The sequence below is a fragment of the Mobula hypostoma genome, chromosome 8 (genome assembly GCF_963921235.1).
Source record: "Mobula hypostoma chromosome 8, sMobHyp1.1, whole genome shotgun sequence".
Classification (NCBI taxonomy): Eukaryota; Metazoa; Chordata; class Chondrichthyes; order Myliobatiformes; family Myliobatidae; genus Mobula; species Mobula hypostoma.
This window is the reverse complement of record NC_086104.1, coordinates 11088154-11101494: the sequence shown is the minus strand read 5'-3', so window position 1 is coordinate 11101494 and position 13341 is coordinate 11088154. Positions and strand designations below refer to the sequence as shown.

Genomic DNA, 13341 nt, shown 5'->3' with positions numbered 1-13341 from the left:
ATTCACCCTATAGTTTGAGAGGGAGAAGCTAAAGTCAGGAGTATCACTATTAAAGTAGAATGAAGGGAATTACAGAGGCACAAGAGAGGAGCTGGCCAAAGTTGATTGGAAGGGGTCACTAGCAGAGATGATAGCAGACTGGCAATGGCTGGAGTTATTGGGGGCAATGTGGAAGATGCGCAATAGATACAGTATACCCCAAAGAGCTATTCTAAAGGGAAGATGAGGCAACCATTGAAATCAACAACAGCATAAAAGTACAAGTGGGGGAATACAATATAGCAAAAATTAGTGGGAAGTTAGAGGATTGGGAAGCCAACAGAAAGAAACTCGAAAAAAGAGATAAAAGGTGAAATATGAAGGTAAGCTTGTCAGAAATATCAAAGAGGATACCAGAGTTTTTTTCGGATATAAGAGGTGAGGGTGGATATTGGACAGATAGTAACGGGGGACAAAGCAACAGCGTATGAACTTAATAAGTATTTTGCATTAGTCTTCACTGTAGAAGACAATAACAGCAGTATGACAAAAAATCAGAGGGCAGAAGTGAGTGCAGTTGCTATTACTAAGGAGAAGGTGTTTGTGAAACTGAAAGCTCTGAAGGTACATAAGTCACTTGGACTATATGGACGACACCCCAGTTATCTGTAAGGTGGTTGAAGAGATTGTGGAGGCATTAGTAATTATCTTTCAAGAATCATTAGATTCTGAAATGGTTCCAGAGGACTAGAAAATTGCAAATGTCACTCCACTCTTCAAGAAGGGAGGGAGGCAGAAAAAGATCACATTATGGACCACTTAGCCTGATCTCAATGGCTGGGAAGTTGTCGGAAACCATTAGTAAGTAAGAGGTTTTGGGGTACTTGTAGACATATGATAAAGTACGCCAATGTCAGCATGGTTTCCTTAAGGTGAAATCTTGCATGACAATTCTTTTGGAATTACTGAGCAAACAGCAGTCAGGAGAGACAAAGGAGAGTAAGTGGACATTGATTACCTGGACTTTCAGGAGGTCATTGACAAGATGCCACACACAAGGCTGCTTAATTAGATAAAATCCAGACATCCCACTCTGCAAAAAGTGATTTCAGGGAGGCAGCACCATCAATTTGCGGGAGACCCCCGGGAGAGGTGGGATGTCTGCAATAGAGTGGCTCTTTAGCAGCTGGCCAGCTAGTTTAAATAATGTTAGCTATGCTAATAAACGAATGACACCTGTTAAACTCACCTCAACATGTCTTTTACATTTTAACCCACCATGGGCAATAGAAAAGTCACTGTTGCAAACAGCGCAGCGAGCAACACTGTCATTATTTTGAACCCTATTAAGCAGGGGTACACTTTACTGTAGTCTGGGGTGACGTACGTTTTATATTTTCTTCTTTTTGGAACATTCTGCCATGGCGCGCGCGCTCTCTCTCTCACTTCTCTCTCTCGCTTTCTCTCTCACGCTCTCACTTGCTCTCGTGCTCTCGCTCGCGTGCTCTCTCGCTTGCTTTCTCGAACTCGCTCGCTCTCAAAAAAAATTGATTTCTGTGATATTGTATATAATTTGCGAGCATCAGGGAGCAACTATTCATATGCGGGAGACTCCCGGAACTTCCGGGAGAGGTGGGATGTCTGTAAAATCTCATGGTAATAAAGGAAAGATGTTAGCATGGACAGAAGACTGGCTGACTGGCAGGAGACAAAGAAGGGATGAAGGGATAGTAAATCAAACATGATGGAATGGCTGAGCAGACTCAATGGAACAAATGGTCTAATTCTGCACCTATGTCTGATGTTCTTATGGTCTTATCATCTTGTACATTTCTATTAAGTCACCTTTCCTCCTCTTTTACTCCAAAGAGAAAAGCTCTAGTTCATCAACCTATCCTCATAGGACATGCTCTTTAATCCAGGCAGCATCCTGGTAATTCTCCTCTGCACCATCTCTAAAGCTGCTACATCCTAGTATCCATTAGTACCTTCATCTTTGTTCTTGCTAACATCTGACTCTTTTTTACAAATATGGACTCACCTTGAGGTTTTTTTTTAATAATCTGACTATAAGTTCCTAACAAAGGATTATGAGGAATGCTGAAAGCATTGTCTGTATCTTTCTTCCATCATCCGAGATATTTATATGTATGCAGGGCCAATAACATTGTCAATGCTTCCTCTCATCCATCTCACAATCTCTATGACCTCCTACAGTCAGGCAGGAGATCCTGAAACATTGGGACAGGGACAATTAGAATGGGAAATAGCTTCTTCTCCCAGGCCATGAGCCTAATGAACTCCCTACCACCACCCAGCTCTCATCACATATGAAGAACCAGTAGCTCTATACTGTTTACTTTATAACTTGTGTCTTAATGCACCTTATGCTGGATGTCAATCGTCTGGAATATATTTTGTAATTTGTTAATTTATTTGTGATATTATCACCTTGTGTGTTGCATGGGAGTTACAATATATGTACTGTGTTGTAATCCTTAGTCTAGAGGAATATAGTTTCGTTTGGCAGTATGCATGTATGCAAATTGAGTGACAATAAACTTGAATTTGAACTTAATTGCTTTGCAGAGCAGCACACACAGCTCAGCAGGTCAGGCAGCTTCTAACTGAATGGACAGTCGACAGTTCAGGCTGAGACCCTTCTTCAGCCTTTAAGAGGACCACAAAGTTGTCGGGGTTTTGAGGCTTGCATACCTCAATGACCTAGAGAGCTATGTTGGCTGGAGTCAGGGCTTTATGCTTTGGCTCTTGGTAGGGTCACCCATGCCAAACAGGTCAAAGGGTAGAGGACAGACTAAGGATGGTCCAGGTTCCAGGGATTCTGTTCGGGGCTAACAATCCTGACTGGTAAAGCAAAATTATTACAGAAACAGCAGTGAAGAATCTTTCTGCATCTGGGTGCAACGGTGTTCCTGAGCCTCCACCTGGGACTTGCATAACTGACAGTAGTGAAAATCGAGAGGAAGTTACTGACGGAATGGAGGAAGCCCTGAACACTGCCAGAGACAGTGTTTTTCATTGCGGCCTTAAACACCGGCAGCATAACAGGCCGAATGATCCTCTTCGGAAGGAAGGGGGAAGATGCCAGAATAAAAAGGTGCAGGGAGGGGAAAGAGTCTAGCTGGAAGCTGATAGGTGAAGCCAGATGGGTGGGAAAGATCAAAGGCTGGAGAAGAAGGAATCTGATAGGACTGCAGAGTGGGACAGAGGAGAAAGGGAAGAGGAGGGAACCCAGGGGGAAATAATAGGCAGGTGAAACAAAAGGTCAAAGAGGGGAATCGAGGGGGGGGTGGAATTTGTTTACCGGAAGGAGAAATTGGTATTCATGCCATCAGGTTGGCAGGTATCCAAGCGGAATATAAGGATGATACTCTGAGGGTGGCATCATTTTGGCACAGCACATTGGAATGGGAATCAGAATTGAAATACTTGGCCACCGGGTAGTCCCACTTGTGGCGGATGGTGCAGAGGTGCTCCCCAATTTATGACGGGTCGAACCAATATAGAGGAAGCTTCATCGAGACCACTGGGCACGATACACGGTTCTAGCAGATTTGCAGGTGAAGTGTGGAGCACCTTATGCATCGTTTTTTTCTGTCGTCTTTCACTTTCTACACCTAACATGCACACTTTTTAAGCAGCATTGAAGGTTCTTTAGTTTATTAGCTCTAGGACTCTGGGATTCTCTGGAGAATGTCTCTTCAATATCCTATTTGCAATAACTAGAATAATCTAACAAGCATCCGGGCAGTTACTTTACCCGTTGCAATCGACTGCACATCTACACGTTAATGTTTTGCTCTGCTCATCATCCTGCCATGATTACACACTTAAATAAACTTTCCTCTCTGAAATTAAAGATTAAATTAAGTAATCCACATCAGTGCACATCTGTTTAATTTCCACAACTGATGTTCATTATCAGAGAATCTTGTCTGACCCTCTTCTCGGAACATGGCCTCTTCTCATTACTACCATCAGTAGGAGGTACAGGTCCCTAAACACACACTCAATGATTTAGGAACAGCATCCTCTTCACCATCACATTTCTGAACCCACGATCACTAACTTGTTATCCCTATTTTGCATTATTTATTTATCTTTTGTTATTTATAGACTTGTGTGTCTCTACTGTATTGCTTGCACAAAACCTAGGACTGCAAGACCTAGCAGCAGAATCAGGCCACTCAGCCCATCAAGTCTGTACCACCATTCCATTCAGATTGATTTACACTCAGTGACACAAGGAAGTTTGCAGATACAGGAAATCCAAAGCAACACACACAAAATGCTGGAGGAGCTCAGCAAGTCAGGCAGCAGCTACGGAAGTGAATGAACAGTTGATATTTCAGGCTGGGACCCCATTTTTTTCTGACTTGCACTGAGTGGCCACTTCATGAGGTACATTCTGCCCATAATAAAGTGTCAACAGAGTGTATGTTCATGGTCTTCTGACACTGTAGACCATCCAGTTCAAGGTTTACTGTGTTACCTTCTTCACACCACTGTTGTAATGTGTGGTTGGTTGAGTTATTGTTGCTTACCGTATCAGGTTAAACCAGTCTGGTCGTTCTCCTTCAACCTCTCTCATTAACAAATCATTGTCACCTACAGAACTGCTGCTCACTGGATTTTTTTTTTTTTTTTGGCTTTTCACACCATTCTCTGTAAACTCTAGAAACTGTTGTATGAAAAATCCCAGGGGGTCAGAAGTATCTGAGATATGCACACCACCCAGTCTGGCACCATCAATCATTCCATAGTCAAAATAATTTCCATCACATTTCTTCCCCATTCTGATGTTTGAGCTGAACAACAACTGAACCTCTTGACCATGTCTGCATGCTTTTATGCGTTGAGTTGGTGTCGTGTGAGTGACTGATTAGATGGTTACAGAATGTGCAGGTGTACTGGTGTACCTAATAAACTGGCCACTGGGTATATTATTCCTCTCAATTCTATTCTCTTGCTTTCTCCCTGTAACCTTTGGCACCTTTTCTGATCCAGAATCTATCGACTTCCACTTTAAATACACCCAATGATTTGGCCTCCTCATATCTGCTCTAAAGTGATGATCCTCTATTCTGGTCCTAGACAACACCCCACCACCACTATAGGAAACATCCTCTCCATATCCACTCTATCTAGGCCTTTCAATATTCAATAAGTTTTAGTGGGATACCTCAAACAAAAAATTTCATTTCATAGGTCAGTGACAATAGATCACTGGTTCTCTGTAACTATGAAATACATGTATATTAGAAAAGGTCAAATACTCCCAACTAACTTCACTATTATGGGAAAAGTTAAAGCATTTGCCTTTCATGTTTATTAGCTCTGTTGTAAGCAGATCTAACAGATTCTTAGAGTTTCATATCCCTGAAGCAAACATCAGAGCAGGAAATATCAGAAAATCCTTTCTGTCGTCAATGCGGTTCGTATTGCAATTAAGCTGAGCAAATTTGTTATACCAATTATTCTGCTTTCAATTCTTGTAGCATTATTGACATCACTTTATCCTTCAACAGATTGACCTTTAGCTTCCTTTTGCACTTTCAGTTTAAATATTAGTGCTACTGCTTTCTGATACCGGAATGTACGGGGGTGGGGGGGGTGATTGATAGGTTCGTGGCCTAAGGTAGAAGGAGTCAATTTCTGAAAACCTAGCACATGTATTTCCTACATTTACACACTTAGTCCAGCGGTTGTGGAGTATACGGATCTCTTCTTTGTTGAAGTGGTCCACAACGGGTTGTGGGGGGGGGGGGGTGATTGATAAGTTCGTGGCCTAGGGTAGGGGGAGGTGAGTCATTAACTTCAGACTTTCTGCATTATCACTCAGAGTTGAACTGGATGTGCATGTAATGAGAGCATTTTGGACCTCCAGGTGGTCCACAGCAGGGGTGATTGATAAGTTCGTGGCCTAAAGTAGAAGGAGATGAATTATACAGCTCTCGTTACATGCATGTGCAGTTCAACTCTTTGAGTGATTATGCAGAAAGTTTGAAGTTAATAACTCATCTCCTTCTACCTTGGGCCATGAACTTGTCAATCACCCCTGCCGTGGACCACTTTCTGGAGGTCCAAGATGCCGACTTCTACAAAGGAGGAATCCGTATGCTCCACAACCACTGGACTAAATGTGTAAATGTAGGAAAAATAAATGTGCTAGGTTTTCTAAAACTGACTCCTTCTACCTTAGGCCACGAACTTATCAATCACCCCTCGTACGCTCAGTGTGAACTTTCTGATGCATCTTTGCTCACTCATTATATTTTCATGGTCTACTGCTATTCTACATCCTCTTCAAGGTTTGATGTGTTGTGTGTTCGGGGATGCTCTTCTGCACATCACCTTTGTAACACATCACCTTCCTGTCAACTTGAACAGTCTGGTCATTGTACTCCTACCTCTCTCATTAATAAGGTATATTGATGCACAGAACTGCCACACACTGGATGCTTATTTCTATTTGTTTCTCATACTATTCTCCATAAACTCTAAAGATTGTTGTGAAAATCCCAGGAGATCAGCAGTTTCTGAGAATCTCAAACTATCCCGTCTGGCACCAACAATCAAAGTGACTTAGCTCATATTTCTTCCACATTCTGCTGTTTTGTCTGAACAACAACTTAACCTCTTGACCATGTCTGCATGCTTTTATACACTGAGTTGCTGCCACATGATTGGCTGATTTAATATTTGCATTAATGAGCAAGTGTATAGGTGTACCTTATAAAGTGACCACTGAGTTTATATACTAAGGAACCAACAGTGAGGCAAGCAATTCAACTAATTATGAGGCAGATGGATGGATAGGTGATAAACAGACTACACAAGTAGCTGAAAATGTTTAGATGACTAAACTAGAAATTTTACAAAGGGAGTTCGTTCATCTTACACATTTATTTGGAACTTTGCATAGAACACACCGAGAGAGAGCTACTTGATGAGTTTGACCCTCCACTCAAAACCAACACAGAAAAAAATAGAAGGCAAGTAGAGGGTTGAGGGGAAAAGGTGAGGAAGACTAGAAAACTGATAGACAAGTGTAAGATTCTGACAAGAAAAACACTGAGAATTTCTTCACCTGGTCTACCACCACCCTCTCTCCTTCGTTCATCCACAGATGCTGAGTTCTACCAATATGTTGCTACAGATCCCAGTGTCTGCAGTCTTACACACACACACACACACACACACAAAATGATGGAGGTCAGGTCAGGCAGCATCATGGAAGTGAGCCAACAGTCAATGTTTCTGACCAAGACCCTTCTTCAGAACTGGAAAGGAAGGGGGAAGTTGCCAGAAGGTCGGTGGTGGTAGGGGAAGGAGGATAGCTAGCCAGGAAGAACATACAGCTGTGGTAGCAAGTCTGGCTGAGTACATGCTCGGAAATTTGGAGGACAGCAGATATCATAGAGCAGGAGCAGTGAGAGAGGGTCTCAAAAAATTCCCATTAAAAGAAAATTTAAACTTCAGGAGTAGGCATCTCTTAAAGAGACTTTGCAGTGGAGCAGCAAACCATAAATAATACAAGCAATAAAGAAAGATAGACAGACAGATAGACAGATGGACAGATAGATAGACAGACAGACAGATAGGCAGGCAGGCAGAGAGATTTTTCTAACTTAAGTTTTATTTTACTTAAATTATAATCATGTAGTCGAGGAGATCCTCCTACCTGTCGGCGCTGAGAGCAGTTAGGGTGAACACTGACACTCCCACTGAAGTGAGCTGGATAAGGGGAATGAGTTTACAAGCCATTGTGCCAAAGACCCATTCCTCGAAAAAATATCTGGCAGCATCCACGGGGACGCAGGTCACTAAGAGAAGCAGGTCGCCGACCGCCAAGCTGGAGATAAAGATGTTGGGGACACTTCTCATTGAGCTGTTGGACACAAAGACCTTAACTAGAGTGATGTTCCCCAGTAAGCCCACGGTGATGATCAGAAGGTAAATGGGTGGAATGATGCATCTCATAGCGAAAAAGTCCGTATCAGGGTAGGCGATCTCCTTGGTAAAGTTGTTCGAAGATGATTTGTCCAGAGGAAAGACAGTGGTGTTGGAAAACAGACCGCTGGCCATCCTAGTAGAGTCTCCTCAACTTCCCAAGAGAAATAAAATTTGCTCTCGTCAACAACGTCTGGAAACACCTGCCAAATGTACACTCTGTATTCAGTCAATGTGAGGGAGAGCCGCGATATCCGCAAGCCTTGAACACAACAGTCTCCGTACAATATAGGATGAGCCAGAAACAAAGCATCACATATGAATTGGTGGGGAATTAGTTGTAAAATATTAATTTAACAAAAACATCACATTTTACTTTTTAGTGGTATTCACTGACACGTTCAAAATCGAGAAGTCGATCCCCAGTCGGTTTAGGATTGATTGCAGAGCCTGTGAGGAGCTGTCCGATTCCTGTAGTGCTGAAGTATTTCTCTTTGCGTTTCCTTCTGCCAGTGGGTGGGAAGACAGCTGTTCCCGAGCCCCAGTCTGGGGACGTGAAGAGGAGCAAAGATTTGTTTTCCGTTATTTTCTCGGAATATTTGAATCTTTCTCTGTATTTCACCCCCACACTTCTCTTTCTCACATCGGGTCCGCCTTCACTCGTCTTCTGTTCTACATTCACACTTTTTCTTTACTGTCTGCGGTATTCTTCTCCAACCTTTCCTTTGATCTTGCAAATGTCCGCAGCTTTTTCTTTATTCTGTCTACAATTCACTTTGAACTATGATCTTTTCTCTCACACACACTCCTTCCTCTCTCTCTCTCTCTCTCTCTCACTCTCTCTCTCTCTCGCTCTCTCTCTCTCTCTCTCTCTCTCTCTCTCTTTCTCTCTCTATCTCTCTCACTTTCTGGATGGTTTCTATTAATCACTTCGACAAAGAAGCAGGTTTACCGCATCTCTCATAACAGACAGTTCGTTTTCTCGAAGGGGTGACTTTATTCAAACAAATGCCACAGACCTCATGTGAAGTATGACGAAAGTTATTGCTGAATCCAATGAGAATAAACCCTTGGGAGCGCCTCTATCGGTAGAGAGAGACAGTAGCAGCTGCAGAACTCCAGTCGCCCACCTCAGATCTGAAAGTTGAAAATACTTCGATAAACGATAATGGAATTGCGCCCTGTATAATTTTTGAAAATTTACCTAAAAATTATCTATACCCGAAAATGTGAGAGGATTATGAAAAATGAAATCAATCCATGTCCAATGTTGCTTTGCAGAGCTTTGGAAATGGTTTGCTTTATGTAGTTTGGCTTATTATTTATAATCAGTAGCTGGAAGAGTTGAAATCTTGTAGCTACTGAGCTACTCAAGAGTTTGGAGACTTTGAGATAGAGACATGAGTATGAAGAAAGTGGAGCAACCACAAGACATTTAGGATGTAAGCGCATACTTGGGCTATTTGCCTCATCGAATCTTCTCTGCTATTCCACCATAGCTGATTTATTTTCCTTTCCCTCTGAACTTTATCCTTCTTCCGCCCTGTAACCTTTGATGCCCTTACAATCAAGAATTTATCATCCTCTGTTTCAGCCAGACCCAATGACTTGGCTTCTACAGCCGTTTGTGGGCATGAATTCCACAGATTCACCACCCTCTGGATGAAGAAAATCTTCCTCATCTCTTATCTAAAGGGATTCCTTCTATTCAGAGGCTGTGCCCCAGTCCTAGACTCACCAACTAAAGGAAATAACCTTTCCATGTCCACTTTATCTAAGCTTTCAATATTCAATACATTTCAATAAGATCCACTCTCACTAAATTTCCAGCGAGCAGATTTCCAGAGCCATCAAATGGTCTTCGTACGTTAACAGTTCTATTCCCAGGATCATTTTCATAAACCTCCTCTATGCTCTCTCCAATACACATTCTTTCTTGGATATGGGGCCCAAAAACTGGTCAAAATACTCCAAATATGGTCTGACCAATGCCATATAAAGCCTTAGAATTACATCCTTGTTTCTACATTTCAGGCCTCTCGAAATGAATTCTAACATTGCATTTGCCTTCCTTACCATCGACTCAACTTGCGAGTTGACCTGTAGGGATTCCTGCAAAAGGTCTCCCAAGTTTCTTTACACCTCTGAGTTCTGAATTCAGTCCCTGTATAGAAAACCTGTGTCTTATATTCCCTCTACCAACATGCTTGATCATACACTTCTATACATTATATTCCATCTGCCATTCTTTGCCAACTTCCTAATCTTTCTGCGGATTCTGTTTCCTCACCACTGCCTGATCCCTCCACCTATCTTTGTACTGTCTGCAAACTTGGCAACAAAGCCATCAATTCCGTCATCCAGAACATTAACATATAATGCGAAAGGAAACTGTACCCACATCGACCCTGCAGAACACAACTAATTACCGGCGCCTACCAGAAAAGGCCCCCGTTATTCATATTTTTTGCCTCCTGCCAGTCAGTCAATCTTCTATCCATGTAAATATTCTTCCTGTAATACCATGGGCTTTTGTCTTTTTTAGCAGCATGATATGCGGCACTTTGCCAAAGGCCTTCTGAAAATCCAAATAGCTTACCCGCGCTGCACTGCTCTGTGTACTCTGATTGGTTTGTTTTTGAAAGAGTGGTAACCCTTCATAACCCACAATCTCGACGATAGGTAGCGAGTTGGGCGTGCTGAAGTTTCGGACAGCCTTTGTTGGTGCGAAGAGACACTGCGGTGGCTGTTCTTCTCCCGCTCACAGGAGGAATGAGATTTGATCTTCAAAAGAAGCTTCTCTGTTCTTGGTTCTCGAGTGATCGGAAACGCGCAAGACTCGAGCAAAACGCGCGTTTTATTTTTTTAACAGTTGTTTTAATGCGCAGTTAGAACTTCAATTGTGCTTTATTGATTCCGAGGAAGTGCATTCACAATGTTAAATGGGAAAATGTATAATGAAATGTATCTAGAACAATTAGGTCAGCGTAATTGGATTGTTTGCAAACGTGCTTTGTTTACTGGGATTGGGGGTCTATGGGCTGTGTGAGGTATTTGGAACGAGACTCCATTATGGTGAGCACACCGTTAAGAATATATTGGAATCTACGTTCCACACAATCGGAGATGCCTTCACCCAGCACAACCTCAGACAAAGCGATCGAACTGCTCTTCAAGCTGTTTCAATGAAAGCTCAGCCAATACGGTGAAGTCCGCGAAATTACTGAGGGATTTCAAGCGGGAAATGTCCTTTCTTATGTTTTCCATTTCAAGGCAATATTGTTAACACCCTCAGAAGCTGTAAACCATACAGTGATTGTAACAATGGCAACGGATTCATCTTCACCACCTGGAAATGGACATTTCTGTCTGTCTCTGTCTCTGTCTCTGTCTCTCTCTCTCTCTCTCTCTCTGTCAATTACATATATTGAATAGATTTTTAAGAAACGTGCAAAAACAGAAATACTGTATATTAAAAAAAGTGAGGTAGTGTCCAAAGCTTCAATGTCCATTCAGGAATCGGATGGCAGAGGGGAAGAAGCTGTTCCTGAATCGCTGAGTGTGTGTATTTCCTATCTGATGGTAACAGTGAGGAAAAGACATGCCCTGGGTGCTGGAGGTCCTTAATAATGGACGCTGCCTTTCTGAGACACCGCTCCCTAAAGATGACCTGGGTACTTTGTAGGCTAGTACCCAAGATGGAGCTGACTAGATTTACAACCTTCTGCAGCCTCTTTCGGTCCTGTGGAGTAGCCCCTGCATACCAGACAGTGATGCATCCCGTCAGAATGCTCTCCATGGTACAACAATAGATGTTTTTGAGTGTATTTGATGACATGCCAAATCCCTTCAACCTCCTAATAAAGTATAGCTGCTGTCTTGTCTTCTCTATGACTACATTGATATGTTGGGACCAGGTTATATCCTCAGAGATCTTGACACCCAGGAACTTGAAGCTGCTCACTCTCTCCACTTCTGACCCCTCTAAGAGGATTGGTACGTGTTCCTTCGTCTTACCTTTCCTGAAGTTCACAATCAGCTCTTTCGTCTTACTGACGTTGTGCCAGATTGTTGCTGTGGCACCATTCCACTAGTTGGCATCTCTCACTCCTGTACGCCCTCTCATCACCACATGAAATTTCTACCAACACGATTCAGTGGTGCCTGCATCATACTTGCCAATCTGCTGCAAGTTCATCTACCTTATTTTGTATACTGCCCTCATTCAGATACAACACCTTCAGTCCCGTGTTCACCATTTTTGATTTTTTGCACCATTCTCAACCTTTTTAATTCCTAACTTTGTCTGAAGTCTTACTAACATCTGCCTCCACTAACTGTTCTGGAACTGTTGTTTAATAAAACAGTATATAAAAGAAAAATCCAGTTGCGCTGCAAGGAAGCCTAAATGTATGGGAGCATTGCAGTATGCTGTGTGGCTATGTATCTGCACAGCTTAGAGGGAAATGAGTTCACGAGAATTATCCTGGGAATGAAAGGGTTAAAATAAAAGGATCATTTGATGGCTCTGGGCCTGTACTCACTGGAGTTTAGAAGAATGAGGGGGATTTCATAGCAATCTACCAAATTTTGTAAGGCCGAGATTAAGTGGACATGGAGAGGATGTTTCCTATAGTGGGGGAGTCTAGGACCAGAGTAATACAGGCTCAGAATAGAAGAACATTCCTTCAGAACGGGAACAATGAGAAATTTCTTTAGTCAGAGGGTGGTGAATCTGCAGAATTTATTGCCACAGATGTCTGTGGAAGTCAAATCTTTGGGTATATTCAAAGTGGAGGTTGATGGGTTCCTGATTAATAAGGGCATCAAAGGTTATGGGAGAAGGCAGGAAAATGGAGTTGAGAGGGAAAGTAAATCCGCCATGATGGGCCAAATGGCTCAACGTTGTTCCTATGGTCTGACAATGCACCAGTCACAGTTGCTGATATCAGAACAGCCTTCTGGAGAGTAAGCTCCTGGAAAGCATTTGGCCCGGATGGTGCCCCTGGCGGCATACTTACATTCTGTGCAGATCAGCTGGCAGGGGTATTTTGCGGGCATTTTTAACCTCGTTGTTTCAATTTGAAGTTCCAACCTGCTTTAAAAAGAAACACTACCACCCTAGTTCCTATGAAAAGTTAGGCAATATACATTAATAACTACTGCTCTGTGGGTCTGACATCCACCATCATGAAGTTCTTCCAGAGACTGGTCATGGCAAACATTAACTCCAGTCCTCCAGATAATTTCCATCCATTACAATTCACCTGTGCTGAAACAGGTCTATGGTAGACACCATCTCCCTGGCTTATATTCATCTCTGAATCACCTGGACAGTAAAGGTACCCATTTTAATCTATAGTTTATTGACTACAGTTCCACTGCTGT

At 42.5% G+C, this 13341-nt stretch overlaps 1 protein-coding gene across 1 annotated transcript in view; it reads right to left on the bottom strand.

The window, feature by feature from the left end:
* nmbr (neuromedin B receptor) overlaps window positions 1-7983 on the bottom strand; it is a 67164-nt gene extending 59181 nt beyond the window's left edge. Inside the window, exon 1 of the mRNA XM_063056630.1 lies at window positions 7685-7983. Within this exon, the coding sequence (XP_062912700.1) occupies window positions 7685-7983 (299 nt within the window). The remainder of the gene's footprint in view (window positions 1-7684) is intronic.
* Window positions 7984-13341: the final 5358 nt, after the last annotated feature.